Genomic DNA, 17755 nt, shown 5'->3' with positions numbered 1-17755 from the left:
CCGATGGAGAAAGTTCCTTCTGTGTGTTTTGAAAGTCACTTATAGAAATTTGCCCCCCTAATCTTTGCTAAATACATTAATTTTGGGATACGCTGTTCACAAAACTTCACAGCTACTAGATATATGATGGCAATAATCTGCCAGGTGCTGAAACGTGCACCTGATTAAAAACCCAGTTTGGCAGAACATGCCAGCTGAAATGCAGGATAATGGGCAATAACAGGCAGCAATAATAGGCTAAGGCAATCTGATGCAAACTGTATTCACTGTCACTTCAGCTGCCAGAATGCTTGCATCACTTTTCTATTCTGTATCAACAGAGGCAGAGAAGTCCTGAGGCATTAAGTGAGTCTATTCCTTCTCCATTAGGATGCCACTTCACTACCTTTTCTGAATTTTCTGTTCTTTTAGGATAAACATCTGCTTCCTCAAACTTCTCCTTCCTTATCAGGATAGCATTGCTTGAAAAACAATGCTCCTTGTGTACTTCTGAGAAGAGCACACTATGGTGAAGCTGTGCCTGGGAGCCCTCCCACTATAACAAGGAAGCACCAAACAAACTGGACTCTGCTTTGAAGCCGTCACACAGCTTCAATTACAAATCTGGATTTGGTATAAAAATAGCTGAAAGATTAACTTAAATTGACTGGTAGACTAGAAGACTGTTTAAAACCAGAACCTAAACCATGAGAGATATTCAACATAATACTCTGAGCGAACAAAAGTTGGCAGATATAAGATTTTTCTCTTTATTTTGTCTAAATTCATTGCATAATTTTCTGTAGACTATATAGAAAAGGGTATGTCATAGATTACTATGTATTAACACTAGAAAAGCTGACAATCATCTGTACTGCAAAGGCAACTGACCTGTAGTTTTCTCTCTCATTCATTAACTTTGGTTAGAAGGCAGAATATAATTCTGATCTCTCAAAAAAAGGGAACTACTGAACATGTGCACAGTCTAGCTCAGCCCAGGTAAAAAAATCTTGCAAAAGTGTTACCTAGATAATCTTTAAATGTTTGAGATCAAGACATCAGAACATTTGAAACTTTTATGTTTCCTCCAACTAAAAGTGAAATATATAAATTTAAAAGTTTAATCCCAGTCGAAGTTTCAACATCACCATTCACAAGGACTTATAAGGAGCATGAGAGCAATAATAATGCTGCTAATTCTCATATATTTAGAAGTACTGTTTCACTGAGCAAAGTATCCACAGCACAAAAAAAAAATAGAAAGAAGTAATGTCGGTGGCTCCAACATCATATTGAACTTGCTAAACACACCAGAGTAGGTAACAAAGAATGGAATTATTCCTCTTCATAAAACTCTGCACTTCTACCTGCATTTTTACTCTTAAAGTCTCATTATTAGAATAAGGCCAAAATCAAATATCTACAGCTTGTTGATAAAAAATTTGTTCAATCAGAAACAGTTACAGAATAAATATAAATATAAATATAAATATAAATATAAATATAAATATAAATATAAATATAAATATAAATATAAATATAAATATAAATATAAATATAAATAATATAAATAATATAAATAAATATAAATATAGAAAAGAACAAACAGAAGTAGAAATCCTGATTCTCAAAACCTCATTTTGTGAGGGCTTCACCTAAAAATTTCCAGAATTTATAGTTCTAGAAACAGATTCTATTACTGAGACATACCAAGAAAAGGAAAGAGACCCTCAATACAATTAAGTTGCTGTTATAGCTTTCCTCAAAAACAATGCATCAGATGGAATTGAAAAATGGATACTGTGTGCAAGTAAACAGCAAGTTAGCATCTTACCTGACCATGTTAGAAGTAAGTGAGTTAGAAAGGATGATAGTGCTGGACATAAAGACTCTTAAGTGGTGTCAGAGCAAGAAGTGCAGTCTGACAGCTATTCTGAGCACAGAGAGAATGTAATAGATGTTCTATCCAGGGGAAAAAAAACCTATGGGCAAAAGCATTTTTTAACAAAAGATTTCATGGGTTCTGCCGGTTCCTGGAGACTCCCAGCCTCCATCAGTTTCTCAGAAGAGGCCATCACCAGTTTTGCAAACTTTGAAAAGAAATATTTCTCCACAATCTTCTTTTTTTAATAATCTCATTAAGCTGGTGTATTCATAAAAGAACTCATCATCCCCAATGGCATGGAAAGCATAGGTGATGATGTCAGACAGCAGAAATGTGCTTGATGAACTTTCTTCACTTATCAGTCTAGACTGATTCTAACTCAGTTAAATAGAATGGATTTTAATTATCCAACAGACTCTAGCAAGATTATGGCAAGAAAATTAATGGATAGTCCAAAAAAATCTTGGTAAAAATTTTTTGTAATTTCTGCTCTGCTGCAGACACATAATGCAGAATACTTGATGTCTAGGATCAGTCTTGTTTAGAAATGGAGACTACAAATGAACAAGTTACTACAGACTTGTTATGTGAACATGTTCAGTGGGCAAACACAAGGGGTAACAAACAGTGTTCATACAGAGTGTCTAGAACTGATATAATTTTTATTCCTAAGAATTACATGCAGAAATGCATCAGTTGTGATGCAAATGTATTTTTGTTGTAATGAAAAAAGAGTTATTATATTTTCAAATTACACTTAGTATCACTTTTTTGGTGCAGATACATTAAATTCCTTTTATACTTGTAACAATACAAGCCAGACTAAAATGGTACTGTTTTACAGAGAAGCCTAATGGGTAGCCTAGTGCCTTGGTCCTTCAAGGACCTATGCTGTAGAGTTTAATTTTATCCTTCCTCCAAGCAGTTGCCTCTGTTTTTTTCTTTATTCTCAGGATCCACACTATTGTTAATGAGCCAGCAGCATATACAGAAATGGGTCTTGTATGGGATGCAGGTGTGAATGGCAAGAAACTGTGTTGAAAGAAAGGTGCAACACACAGTAAAAAAGCAAAAGCTCCACAAAGCTACTGAATTTGGAGATATTTAATCCCTTGAAGTTTTATGATAAAGGCATGAAAGTGTAGATTTACACTAAAACAAAAAAAAAAAATACAGACAGAAAAAAAAATAGAACAAAAGAAAAAAAAACAAACAACCAAAACTAAAAATTCCTGGAAAAATCTAGCAATGACAATAATTTATGAGTGCCTACAGAAAAGTCCATAACTTGGTAGTTTTTACTGATTATAAGGTAAGCACATGCAGAATTCACTGAGAAAAGTATTAAATTAAAATCTTGCTGTTTTACTGCTCCCTTGTAGATATTATTGTTTATGTTTTATGGGTTATGATATAATTTTCAGATTTAGATACCTTTAAAAGAAATTCTGATTACTGCTGTTATTCTTAAACCATGCAAAAAAAAAAACAATTACTCTGTTACTTGAATGCAAAAAAGTGAATATTACATGCTGGAGCCTCAATTGAAATAAAAAGGCAATTTGACAGATGTGTTCAAAACTATTAATAGCCTTCTAAAGTGGGGTGATCTCAGACTGTCCAAACTAGTGACAAGGTTTAAAGTATCAGCAACAGAAGTGGAAAAAAAAAGACAGGTAAACAAAACAAACTTATCCAAAACCATTCTATTAAAGGAGGAGCAGGCATATGGAACGATCTGTTTAGTAAGACAGCTGATTAAGACAGCATAAGTAAGCTTAAGAGACAGCTAGATATTCTTATGCAGAAAGTGGCGTGGATATCACAGCAAGAGAGTATAAGGCTGAGATAACTAAAGTGGGACGTGCTTACTGAAACACAGGACTTACTGTCATGAAATTTTTACACTTTGGGGTTTTTTTTTTTCTGTTTTCCTTCCATTAAGGCCATTCTATAAGCATTTCATAATAATTATGAAATTAATTGAAATTAATTATATCTAATTTGCACTGTCTTTCTCATTTGTGAAAATGTTTAAAATCACTACCAGACAACATTTGGATATATTTTCCTTTAAATCAGCTATTTCAATAGTAAACTGACAGGCTCTATCATTCACTGTTTTCATTAATTTAATGAAAATCATGAAGCAATCTTGATTACTTCCCATCCCATGCTGAAATCAGAAAACAGCTTGTCTACAAAAATTTTTTTCCTACAATTTCCTACTTCTTTGTTACTGAGAATTGCTGTAGTGCTACCAACACATTTTTCATCTCAGTATGGTCTTTTAATTTTTAACTATCTGGGCTAGAGTTGCTCAAAACTGTAGTCAAGGTACTGATACAACTAGAGTTCTTATTACTGCCATGGGCAAAATTGGACATATGACAATAGTGTTTGGGATTACAAGAAGAATATGTCAAACTTAAACTTAACTCATTTTTAAATTAGGACTCTCATGTCAAGTGCCTGACTTCACAGTTAATCCAGATAATTTTTCAATAATTTCATAAGACTTAATTATTATTGTTTATCTAATAGCAGAAGCTAAATTATTTTAAATATCTTTTAAAAAGAATAATCAAGCCTAGAACTTGGCTATGAAATAGTGAATTCCCTTCCCTGCATACAAACCAGAATGATGACAGTACCACAACTTCTGATATTGCTCCAGGCATTGCTGGACACAATTGTTTCTAGCAAGTTTTCCAACTCCTTTTACCAGAAAACAATTTTTCTCTAAAGAAAAATTCAATTCTTTTTCTATCCTAATCACATGTATTGTATTTCTTACCCTCCTTCAACTTGGCTTATGACTTGAGAAAACAATTTTATTTATCTTCTTTCAAAAGAGAAATATTACATTGGGCTAAGAACCCTAATCATACTAAGCTCAATGACAAGTAATCATTGATTTTATTTGGAACACCACATAGCACCACATTTGTTACTGCAATGACCTGAAATCCCATAAGGTGCTCAATGCAGGTTCAGTTTTCATAATATGACAATGATTTTATTATAGCACACTAGAGACAGAAGGGTTCATTCAAGCAAACAAATTTATATCATTACTATTTGTAATTATACTTGGGGGGAACAAAAAAAATAAACAAAAAGGAAAAAATAGTTTATCTCTCTATCCCCATTATTTTATTTTCCTCAGTAAAGAAATTCACATAAACAGCTGCTGCTAGTAGTTCAGTGGCTGACAATACTTAACGTTGACAATTTATTATATGTTTAATAGGAACATGAGGAATTCATCTGAGTGATTGGAATACATTTTCTTGATGAATAGGGCAGCTCACCTAGGTATAATGACAAACATAAACCTGCATATAACTCTTTGCATTATGATGAAAATAAGCAATGGGAATGGTTGGTTTAATTTAGTTACTAGATTGCATGTATTTTGACCATAATTGGGTTGATGATGCTGGACAAACTACAGTATTATGAACACTCACAATTCTTTCCTAAAAAAGTACTTTTTTAGACATATATTTTTCATCTGAGATAGTTTCCTAGTGAAACTTTAAAATTTTAAAGCTCTTTCATGGCTATACTTGATAGACAGAAATCCAGAATTTTGCCTTTGTGTCACACAAAACTGAGAGAATAAGACACATGCTCAAATAGCTTCTTTAAAAAAAAAAATCCCACACTGCATCTTTATACAGATCAATGTCCAATTATAAGCAGAGAGTTGCTGTGGCAAAAGGTCAGGAAAAAATAATCTTTCCAGCATTTATTACTTGGAAAATAAGGTTGCATATGAGGTCAACCTCCAAATGAATACAGAATAAATTATGCTGCAGCATTCTAAATATTCTGCACTGCAAAAACTATACTGCAATCTCAACATAATCAGAAAAATGAAGTTGAATGTGCATTTCCTGATGACTGTACTGGAGACAACTAAACTAAACTAAGAGGCGAAAAACCCAGGTCAAATTAATCAACAATTAATAAAAACCTTATAATATATTTCTGCTTAATTAGAAATATAACTTCTTATTAAGGCTGATTGATTTAATAATTTCCTAACTATCTTTAAGACTGAAACACCCTCTCCACAACAAAGTAAAATAATGGGAAACATAAAAATCATTCAGTGATGCACTTCTTTCTTGCTTAGAGAGTAGAAGCAAAACATAAAGGCAAAGAATGCTCGAGTGCTTTGTCTGTCTCATTCTCTAAAAAAAAAGAAATGTATCTTTTGAAATAAAAGACTTCCTAATTAGATAAAACTCATCTGGAAAAAAAATTAATTGGAACACAGTTTGAGTAAATAAATATGCTTGTTTGTCAGAATAAATGTTGGCAGAGAACATTGTTATTGTCCTGATCTAAGCAATTTTTGCTGTTTCACAGACAGCCTTAATCTTTGCTACCTTCATGGGACGTGAATGAAAGTATACTGAAAATGAGATTGTATTAGTATTTGACACTTCTCACAGTAATCTTAATTGTGAAATCAACATTACAAACAGGAAAATGTGTCTATGAAATGAAAACATCTGATTCATTTTTACTCTTGTCTTTTATGCGAAGCATTTTCTTTTCCTCTTCTCCAAACTACACGAGGAATGTAAATGACTGGTGTTCTTTTATCTGTGGCAGTCACGTCTAGTTTGAATTTCCAAATCATGCTTTGACAGAAGGATTGTATATAATATATCACAGGCAATGTCAGTGGAGATAGAGTATATTCTAATCATTTTCTAAAGTACTAATATCTCACTTTTTTCATTTTTTTTTAAATCTGCTTTGGATGCTTGTGGTTTCATTTCATGTTCATTCTGCAAGATACTGTGTTCTTTGCTCTGGGCTAGTGACAAAAATTACTGTTTTCTCTGATAATATTATCAGTGGGCTATTTCTTCCTGATAGCCCACAGCTGCAATACTAATAAGTTGATAATGACATTTTAAACTTTACACTTTTGTAGGCATTGTAGGCTTCACTCACCTTGTTCAAGTGGCTGGCTTTTAGTTGAAGTAGTTTTCATCTTGAGTGCCTCCCTAACAGACATGTCACAGCAGGAGCCTTTGTTAGTGTCTTGGTCACTGTCAGCCTGATCACTGTCCCCATGCCCGCTGTCCCTCAAGCTGGCTCTTTCTGGATCCTTGAACGTGGAGCTACTGAAATACATATTGAAAAAAAAAAAAAGGAGAGAGAGAGAGAGTGTTGTATTTACTTGTTCTAAGTTGAATTGTACTCTCTGGCAAAGCAATTTTGACAAGAATGCAAATGGGGAAGCCAAGAAAGTTATTTAATAGGCCTTACCTTTGAACAAACTGCTGCCTGCTGCCCATGTAATTGGGCTCTGCGGGAAAATTGTCTGTCTGTGAAAGAGAAGGAAAAAAATACGTATAGTTGTACACTGGACAAATCTCCTGCAGAGCAACAAGATTTCCTAGAGGAGAAATGATTAATAATTCAAAAATTCCCTTAATCTTCAGATTTGTACATTTTAATTAAATTGGAAAATGCTGGCATGTAATTATGTGCTCAGAACAATTAAATGATTCCGGTCCACAAATTACCTGCTAAAGTAAACAATGAGGCTCCAATAAGTGGCATTCTCTGTTAGTAACCTGACAGATGACACTGTTTATGTTTTTTCATTAGATAGATATTAAGACTGATGGTTATTGAAAATGAGAGAAAAAATTACTCTTGCATATTAAAAAAAGTGAATTATTCAATAATACTAATTTTTAATCATAATTACATCATCTACTGGGATTCTGAAGCTCTTACTGCTGTATTACAGTTTTGTACACTGCTGCATTACACTTGAATTGAAAAAAATAAACAAAAAATCAAGAAAATTTATGGCTGATTAACTGTGGGGTTCCTCAGATGCTATTGGAAAAATGCAAGTATGAAAATATTTGGATTTTCTCTCTTTAATTTTCATCAGTATTAATAGCTACGGCAGAATAATGAGAACCACACATGCAAACAAGAACATTAAATGATCTGTTGGCAAGTAGTTTTCAAAAGAAGATACTTTCATTAAGTCTGTCATGTATATTTTTAGCAGCATGAGCCGAGTTACTGTAGAAGCAGAAGTATTAAAAGGATCCAGACCAACATGGAGTCCTGCCAAAGGGAACTGAACTCCCCTTGTATCATTAGCTCAAGTTCTTTGGGAGAAAGAGAGACTGCATCATTCAGAAAACTCCGCGTACTGTACATTCACGCACGTCACTTCTTCTTGCAGCTGACCTAGCGACAGAGCTTCTACTGTTTTCTGCATCACTTCACATCACACCACTCTGCTTCGCAGCAGCTCCGGCTCTCCCAGCAGCGTCCGGCGGGTCAGCCTCCGCAACACGGGCAGCACTCGCTCTCGGAGCTGAGGGCCAAGCTTAATGTCACACCAGTGGCTGGGATCTTAGATATCTGGGTTTCCCTGCCGCTCCTCCCCACACCGTTTTCTCATCTTTGTTTTGTTTTTATCAGTAGGAGGAGAAATATTTGCTACTTCTTGTACGGTTGGAATATTTGAGCTTGGAGAAGAGGCAAAAAGTTTTATCCAAAATTTAAGTCACTGCTGTTTGCAATAGAAATTGGGCAGACACCTGTTACTCCCAAGGGACTTGTGAAATAGATGCACCTGTATGCCATGGGTGTCTTTGTGTTTTAGAGAAGGGATGGAAAATACAGAACCATCTTCTGTTCGGCATGTATATCAATGTATCACCGTCCTTTCTTCTAGTTTCTAAATGCTTTAGTTCAAAAACAAGATTATAACACATATTATCTTCACATCATCCTAGATTTAGAACATGCAATTAGAATAAAAGTTCATCTTCACATTTAGTATGTAGCAAGATAGAAAAACAAATACTGAAAACAGAAAAAAAAAAAAAAAAAAAAAGTGGTGTACTTCAGCATTCTTATGTGTATCACTCAAATGCAGCACATCCTGTTTTGGAAGCTGCTATAATTCTGCTGTTTCTTTTCTTCTCACAAGTTTTAAGCTAGTATCTCTCTTTTGTGCAGCAAAACTACCTGATATATATACACTCATATACAATCATTTTGGCACTTATCAGCCTGAATAAACCTTTACAGCTGCAGAACCCATGTCTCTTTTCTGTGTCTAATATCTCAAATAGAGATATCCAAGAAAACTGACCTTATGCTTTTACTTACGTAAGACATCTGTCTCCTCCTAAACACAGCTGCTACCAGAATCAACATTTCAATTTTTCATGACATTGGCAGTCAAAATGCCTGCTATAAACTGCCTTTTCACCAATTTTCTGCCATTAAAAGAGTCAGACTTTTGCCCTGGAAATAATTATAACTCCTCCTTTTTGATGGTGCTAAGAACTTAACTGTAAACTGGACCACTGTTAGAACTGGTCATGCTTCTTGTCTCAGCTTTTTCATACCAAAAAAAGCATTTCACACATCCTGGATGAGCCAATAGGCAGATTTTAAAACAGAAGATATGACCACATCTTAGCTGCTGAGAAATTGCACATTTATTGTAATCATTAAAGACCTTTAAGTAGATAATAATTTACCAATTGCCTTCATACTGTATTTTGCTGCAATACAATGAATTGGGTGCCATGTTACAGCAAGTTCATTATTACAAAAGAACAAATTTAAGTATTTGATAGTCATATACAGACACAGAGCTAAGAGTTGAATACTGTTCTTTCTGCTCTAAAACCATTAGCCCTTCTATGAATTATGAAGGTATGATGCTTGTGTTGAACTGTAACAGCACTCTGAGATACAGGCAGCAAAGGGAGAACTGTTTAATGGATGAAAATATCTATTAGAAACTGTGATAACTAAATAAGAATTTAATTTTAAGGCTTGGCAGTTTGGAGGAATCTTAGAAATGCAAACATCTGCTTCACAATGGATGAAAGAGACAAATGTCTAACACGTCTAATACCCTTAATTTTTTTTTTTTTTTTAATCCCAGTTGAAGTGAGAGGTCATATACTTAAAAGTTTTACACTTTAACATTTATGGAAGTGATATTACACATTCCAGCTCATGCATTAATCATACCTCTTTACATTGCATATCTGTAACTCTAAGAATTGAATACTACTTTAAAAAATCTAAAAAAAACTCTTGCTTTTCTTTGGATGTACAGGCCTTTCTAGGACAACAAAATAACCAAAACTCTGGACTTCAAGTTTTAACTTAGGTTGCAGTTCACCTGCAGTAATCCACCTAAAATCTAGTCAGCCACTCTAGCTAATTAGCCAAAATCCCTCAGTGTGCCTTCGAGAAATACAAAATATCCCATTCAGTCATCTAGAGTTAGGTACATAATACTCCTGAGGACTATTATTGGCATAGGGGAATCTTGACAGCCAGCAAGATGTCCAGTGCAGTAGCTGAAGCTAAGTCAGATGCATCATGTAAGAAGTGAATTGCCTGGAATTGCAGTCTCCTAATAAAAAACTAAAAATTATTCAAATGCCAGCATCATAAAATTCCTGAAAAACAAAAACAAAACAAACAAACAAACAAACACAAAAACAAAAAAAAAAACCAAACTCCATCCTCATTTTCACTCTCCCTCCAAAAAAAAGTCCAGGAACAATATGTCTCTAAAAGTCACCAGAGTTAAGCAGTAAAGAAATGTTTTCTAGCTCTGTGATTCAAGACTGAGGGCTGGAGTATCAATTAGGTCACCAGCAGCTACTACAGCACAGGCCCTCCAGCAGCAGGACAAATGTTATCTATAAGTAAAACAAAAGCAGAAATGTCCACTGCTACCAGAAAATTAAAGTCTATGATGTCAACCTAACTGTCCAAAGCCACCTTAGAGAAGTGGCCCTGTTTCTATGGCTCATTTTCACAGATTAGTGGAGCCAGCTTATTTCCACTGAGAGTATGTTGTTAAACCATTAAACAGATATTCTTTTTTGACAGTTGTTACAACAGAGCTTTAAAAATACTTTCTTCTGCCTATCTGTTCTAATATGTGACTCTAGATCAAATACGAAATTTTAGGAACACTGTCATTAGTGTAATGTTGCAGAAAAATGTCTGATGATTTCTGTACATGCATTTGATACAGCTTTCTCAGAAGTTGAAGCTCATTAAAAAAAGCCATTTAAAAAGAGGTCAGAATGCATAGGAACCTTTCAAAAGCTGAAAAAAAAAAAAAAAGGGTTACTTCCTTTCAGAAAATATCATATAGTTTTTTTGGTTACCTTTTACTTCAGTGAATTGAGGAGAAGGAAAATAAAAGAAGCAAATTAAACCTGTGTAAAATATACTTTTCATAGAATCATAGAATGGTTTGGGTTGAAAGAGACATTAAATATCATCCAGTTCCACACATTCTCTCCACATCATGGGTAGAGATACTTCCACCAGCTCAGGTTGCTCAAATACTCATCCAGATTGGTGTTGAACACCTTCAGGAATGGGGTACCCACAGTTTCTCAGGGCAATCTGGGCTGATTTGATTTACTGGTATGGAATTTCAAATGTGCCAACATAATTGCTAAAGTCCAATAGTGAAAATTATTAACTGGACAGTGTTTGCATGAACAACACATAGAACATCTTTCCAAGTGGTATCAACTGTCTACAAAACTATTCGGTTTATTGCACCTGTCAGGGCTTGTACATTATGACCATATGAGGACCTAGATAAACTAAAATTGTTGCCAAGCACAGCTCCCACATGGTCTATTGGGAATATTAAATTTTATAGACTCAGAAATAAAACCATTCAAAAGTTTGAAAGTCAACTGCTAAGTTTCTACTAATTAATTCTGGAATGGCTATGGTTTCCAAAAGTTTAATTTAGAGAAAGGGAAATGAAAAATTATAGCCAAGAACAGAGTATGAGAAACAAATTCTTCATAGGATCCATTAACCTTAAGTAAACTCGTAAGAAAAAAAAGTAAAACCCTCATCACTGGAAACAGTTTAAACCAGCCTGGGCCAAGCACTACACAATGAATTATGGAGAATATTTTTAGCAATGTGCTATATTCATCATTTATTCCTTTTTTATCTTTTCATAAATTCATGTTCACAAGGTATATGTGTTTACTTCTGCTGATATGTTATGTTATTTTTATAAATGCAAAGGAGTTCTACTGTGGGTCTGCTCACGCTGTTCTGATTTTTTTTTAACTCAGGACTAGAATTACAGCACAATATTAACCAATCAGATTTCAAAATTTCTCCTATTGCTCAGTAAGAGAACAGTAGATGACTTTACAAGGTTTCTGCTTTTATGAATTCCTTCAAAAAGCAGATTGTTTCTTAAAAATTAGAGGTCCCTTACTATTTTTCTCTTTCTGTTTATTTTTTAATAAAAACATTTCTTTTTGTAACAATTTTGATTACTTAAATCCATAATGTTTGAATAAAATTTGAGAATTTTTTTTTAAAGTGTGCAATTCAACAGGTCTGTCTAATAAAAAAAAAATCAATGCCTACAAAGAAAAAGAGAAAGTAAGAAAAAAAGAGACAGGGTCAGAGAGAAAAATTCAATATTTAAGTATTCTTGACAAATTATGCCTAGAAATAATTATCATATAAGGGAAAGATGTACTCTAAAATATGAAAAAAGAAGACTTAGACATTAATCAGATTTATGAATATTAGACGACTAGAATATTCATAATTTTTTCTCAGAATTACAAGAAGAAGTATCACATTTTCTGAAATGATTTAATGCAGCTCCATTTTATGTAGGTGTTCATACCTGGAACTATAATAAAGCAAAATGTCTTTGCTGACTCTAACTTCTTTTTAATTAAACATTGAATGCAAAAATGAAATTAAACATCTCTCACCTTTATCAGACTGCCACTTAATATCTAATTCAAGCATCTTCTGTGCCTTTTCTTGAAAAGCTGAATTCCAAGCATTCACCCTTCCCCCATGAAACAAAGATCTTATATAATGGCAATCTCTTCTGGAGGCAAAAGAATTGTATTCTGCCAAATTGAGTTTTGAAAGAGCAGACAATTGTCTTCATTTTGTTAGGAACAGTGTGGGTTCAACATAGTACAATTTTTCACAAAGACTTCTCAGTATAAGACTGCCAGTGAGTGTGTATACTTAGCCTGAAATAGTAGTTTTTGGTTCCACAAGATTTACTTCATTAGGAAAATTCATTATCCCAACAGCAAAACCAAATAACAACAAAACCAAAAACTGGCCAAAAACCTCTCATAAATTATTCTACCTTTTTCAAGGACAAAATTAAATAGGCTATTTTGAAAATATTATCCTACTATGTACTCTCCACTCTCATTCTTTTGAAAATGCTTTTGAGATATAATTTATATGACATGTACATATTTGGGAAATTTCACACTTGCTGCAAAATGTGTATTTTGGTGTTAAAAGTCCTACAGTGTGTTTATGTGAATTCCTGACATATATATAGCATTCTTCAAAAGCACATTGAAAACACAGGGCAGTAAAAACAGCCAAATGCACAAGGCAATATCATTCACAAAACTGCTGCACTCTTTAATAAAGTGTTGGTTGGTGGCTAGTGTTTTCTCTTCCTCTTGAATGAGAAAAGCAAAACTGTGAGAGGAACAGGTCCTGAGCTCTTCAGTGCACAGTGACTTCTGAAAAGTGAAGGTCTGAGGACAGACAGCACCATCTTTTTCCATAAGCAGAGGAATGCAGATCTCCCTGTATAAATGCCTAATCCATGCGCTGTTTTCTCTTAGCAATTACCATATTTGTTACCAAAATAAATTATTGTTGGTTTATTGGTTAAGGTGTCATACCAAGGCATTGTAGATTATTTCAGTTGTTTGTACCACTGGTCTAATGAAACCAATTATTTGTTAAATTTTTACAAGATTTATTCTGCAATGCACAAGAAACTAAGGACAGCAGAAACCTGGATTGAGGGAATGTAACACAGTTCAAGGACTAGAAATCACAAGGCCCAGACAAGGCTCTTCTCATCTCACTGATAACTGAACCAAGCCAGAAGACTGAAGAAGCCAAAAAGGTCACTACAAAATGACATAATTTTAAGTGATCCTGGTAAAAAAAGTAGACCTGCATGACATTCAAAAGATGAGGTGAGACCAGATCCTGATCAGACTTTTTGATATGAAAAAAAAGATTTAAGCATTTCAGGAACAAGCTTGACTCTTTGTCAGCAGGGAAGTCAGCTCGACAGAAGCCTTCAGCTCCTCTAACAGTGCAGGATGTGTGTTTAAGGTCAGACTTCTCTCTCTAAGAAAGATGTGACAAGAAAAACTGTGGAAGCTGAACCCAAAACTTTCTAGTACTGAAAAGGGAATCAAGGTTTTCCGGACCAAACTGAAATTGCTGGATTTTTTACAATTATTTCAGGTTTCTGAGCCTTATTTTATTTTGCACTGGAGAAACATGAAATGTAATGAAATTAGCATGATCTCAGAAGAGAATGTAGAAAGTTGTCAAATGTGACTAGGAAAAAGGAATTGTAATATGAGCTCTGAAGCTGAACCACTTTTTGGAGAAGATGCAAGATGAGAATGTAGGAAGAAGTGCCAAACATCACACCACATAAAGAGCTCAAGCTCAAAGTACAATAACGCTATCACAGCGTCAATAAATAAACATAATGAAATTCATGACACATTATTGCATTGCTCTGCACTGCCGCTATTCATTTAAAAATGATGAACACATTTAAAATAATTCACAACTTGTCAAATGCCTGTGAGTGGTGCAGTTAGACTGGTGCCATAAGAGGCATTTGTGAAGGTCTTACAAGAGAGCTTCATACAACTTACAGCAAAGTGAAGATGGAAGTATGGAAAGACAAAACAATAACTACACCTCAATCTGCTAGTACAGTTGCATCCAATATATTTACACTGCTCACCAATGATATGTACTTACTAAAGCTACTCTGTCAATAAAAACCACATTAAGAACCTTCTGAAAGAGCTTCCCTGTCAATTAGGCTGTAGATACATTCTATCGCTCCAGTTTTCCTGTCAATTTAATATACTGGATCATATTAACAGTACTGGCTTGTCAATAAGGCAAATCCGAATCCTATTAATAGAGTTACAGTGCCAATATAATCGGCTTCCCATTTATCGAGCTTCCCAGTATTTGGGAAAGCTGTGAAATTGGATTATAAGGGTAGGTTACATACATCTGTCTCTATATTACATAAATTTTTCAGGAATTATATCCTGTTGTGGAAAGAAATACATGTAATCACTTTTTTCCCATTACAAAAAACTTCTGATGACAGAATAGTACAATAGTTTGCCATTGCTGAGAAAACTTTAAATTATCCTCATTTATCACGTTGTTTCCTGCTTTCACTAAGTAAAACTGCTATTTTATGAGACAGTCTGCTTGTGTGCCACACATATAGAACTGCTAAGAGATGTGTGCACCTCACCCTGCCCTCCCCCCCTCTCCCCCCAGCAAAAGATAATATCTGCTTCAGAACATAAATGGGACAAGATAAAACATATTTTGGAAACATAATACAAAGCTCTCCAGAGTTTCAATCTGGTTTTAGCCCTTGTGCACTGCTGTATAATCATTGGTGGAATTGCTGTATAATCTTGGTGGAAATGAAACATGTAAGTATAATTCTAGTGTAACAGTAACCCCTGGAAATAATTAATAAAATGTATTAGCTCATGCATAAAAAATAGCAGAAATTCAGCAAACCTTCTATTTAATAGAAGTCTAAATGAAGTTGAACATTAGTTGTTTTTAACCACGTTCAATATGAAATAACTACTTTCACTGGATTAGAAGAATATACAACAGACCATTAAACCTGATTATAGTAAAAAAAAAAAAATAAAAAAAGTAATTGAATTAAAATATACTGGGTATTCTCTTATCAAATTACCTCTTTGGGTCTAATTTGAAAATATGGATTTAAAAGTCATGGATTTAAATATGGATTTAAAACATGGTTCAAAAATGACAGTAAAGGGTCAGTGAATCAAGCTGCCCATTATATTTTCTGGTAGCAGATGGGTGCAATGAAACCTAATGATTGAATTTGAAACGCTTTAATGCTCCTTTTATCTATGGCTCCCACCATGTTGAGTCTACCTTAGTATTCCTAACAGATACTATGTTTACTGCATAACAGACTCAATTACAATTAGCTAACTAGAACGAAACCTGCACTTACTGCAATATCCAGCTTATTCTAAGAATATCACCATGAACTCAAAATAACAATACATGTAGGAGTGTGTCTTTGATAGCATTTGTCGGTTGAGTTTTTGTTGTTTTTTGTTTTTTTTTTTAATTTTTCATGTTAAATTCATTCTAGAATTTAAGGAAAACTTAAATCAAAATCCTTCCTTCCTTCCTTCCTTCCTTCCTTCCTTCCTTCCTTCCTTCCTTCCTTCCTTCCTTCCTTCCTTCCTTCCTTCCTTCCTTCTTCTCTTTCCTCTCTTCCCTCTCTTTCCTCTCTTTCCTCTCTCTCCTCTCCTTCTCTCCTTCTCTCCTTCTCTCCTTCTCTCCTTCTCTCCTTCTCTCTTCCTTTTTCTCTCTATCTTTCTCTCTTTCTTTCTCTCTTTCTCTCTTTCTCCCTTTCTCTCTTTCTCTCTTTCTCTCTTTCCTTTCTTTTACATTCTGCAGTGCAATTTTGATGTCCTGGAAATTTTTTTTAATTTTGAGACACATCTGAAAACTCTTACCTAGCAGGAATTCCTAGTGAAGCCATTAAGCAAAGTGAAATTTGTCCTATTCTTACCACTGCTAATTTCCTGTTTCTAAGAGCAACATAACCGAAATGTTTTCTGAACAAATAAAAGCTTATAAACACTGCAGTACTGGATGGTGGAGAAGGAGGACAAATTATGGCCTTTTAACACTGTTAATCTGTTTTGTACTCATCATATTTAGTAAGGAGAAAACAGAGACATTGGATATTTAAAATCTGTTAACTTTGTGTTAACATCTCTCCAGTATGTTTACCTTTTTCTGTCCAACCCATACTCTCACTAAAGGCAACAATAAAACTCCCACAAGCCATGACCTGAGGTCCAGTGAAATCAATGGGTGTTTTCAAACTGGTCTCAATAGCCCTTGGATCAGTCTGCTTATTTCAATTACCAGCTAAGCGAGCCTTTACATAGCGTGCTACATTCCCACAGATACATATGTTGGATGCTGAAGAAAGTTGCATTTGAACAGATTTGTAATGGCAGTGACAGGGAAAGGTGATTAGCTAGGCAGCAAATGCTGCATGTGGCACAAAATTTCAGCTCTGTGTTTCTTCCCTACAGAGTGAAAGAAATTAGCAAGAAAGATGGAGCAGGATTTGGTTCTGAAGCCACACTGCCTGCACAGAAAACACACACAAAGAGGAACACTGAAGCTTTCTTCCTAGGTGGTGATCAGAAAAAAGGGGTAAATCTAGATCAACTCCTTTCCTTTAAAGCCACCTCTTTCTCTTTCTAAAATCCTGCACCAGAAAAGCAATGATTCCCTTAAATTCCGAATCCAGAAGAAAATCACAGATGTTAAACTTATGTTAAAAGTTTCTGTCTCATTTCTTATTTAGGTCATGCAACTCTTTATTTCAACTTTTTGTTAAAAATACTCAACAAGGTAGTCTCTAAACGTTTTGTGACAAGATACAAAGCCCTATTTTCACACAAATACCTTTGCATAATTATTTCCTCTAAGCACTAGGAAAGCACTAAATATGCTGCCAAAATAATGGCTGAATTTATGACAGAATAGTAGATCATCAAGCTTTACAGACTCACACGGGCCATGCAAGGAGATTTTCAACTGTAAAATGGTGATGAGTTGATTTATTATTTGTGACATAAGATAAATAATTTAGGCTTGCACAAATTTAGCAAGAGCTTCTGTCCCTAAATATATTTTTAAAGTCATAACAGT

The 17755-nt window shown here is 34.5% G+C and overlaps 1 protein-coding gene across 1 annotated transcript in view; it reads right to left on the bottom strand.

The window, feature by feature from the left end:
* Positions 1–17755, bottom strand: part of PCDH17 (protocadherin 17) — an 85568-nt gene that overhangs the window by 49116 nt on the left and 18697 nt on the right. The window contains exons 3-4 of the mRNA XM_056501891.1: positions 7160–7218; positions 6842–7014 (exon numbers count right to left, since the gene is read on the bottom strand). Coding sequence (XP_056357866.1) covers positions 6842–7014; positions 7160–7218 — 232 coding nt within the window. The remainder of the gene's footprint in view (positions 1–6841; positions 7015–7159; positions 7219–17755) is intronic.

This window comes from Oenanthe melanoleuca, chromosome 1, assembly GCF_029582105.1.
Source record: "Oenanthe melanoleuca isolate GR-GAL-2019-014 chromosome 1, OMel1.0, whole genome shotgun sequence".
NCBI classification, from domain to species: domain Eukaryota; kingdom Metazoa; phylum Chordata; class Aves; order Passeriformes; family Muscicapidae; genus Oenanthe; species Oenanthe melanoleuca.
This window is presented reverse-complemented; position numbering and strand designations above follow the sequence as displayed.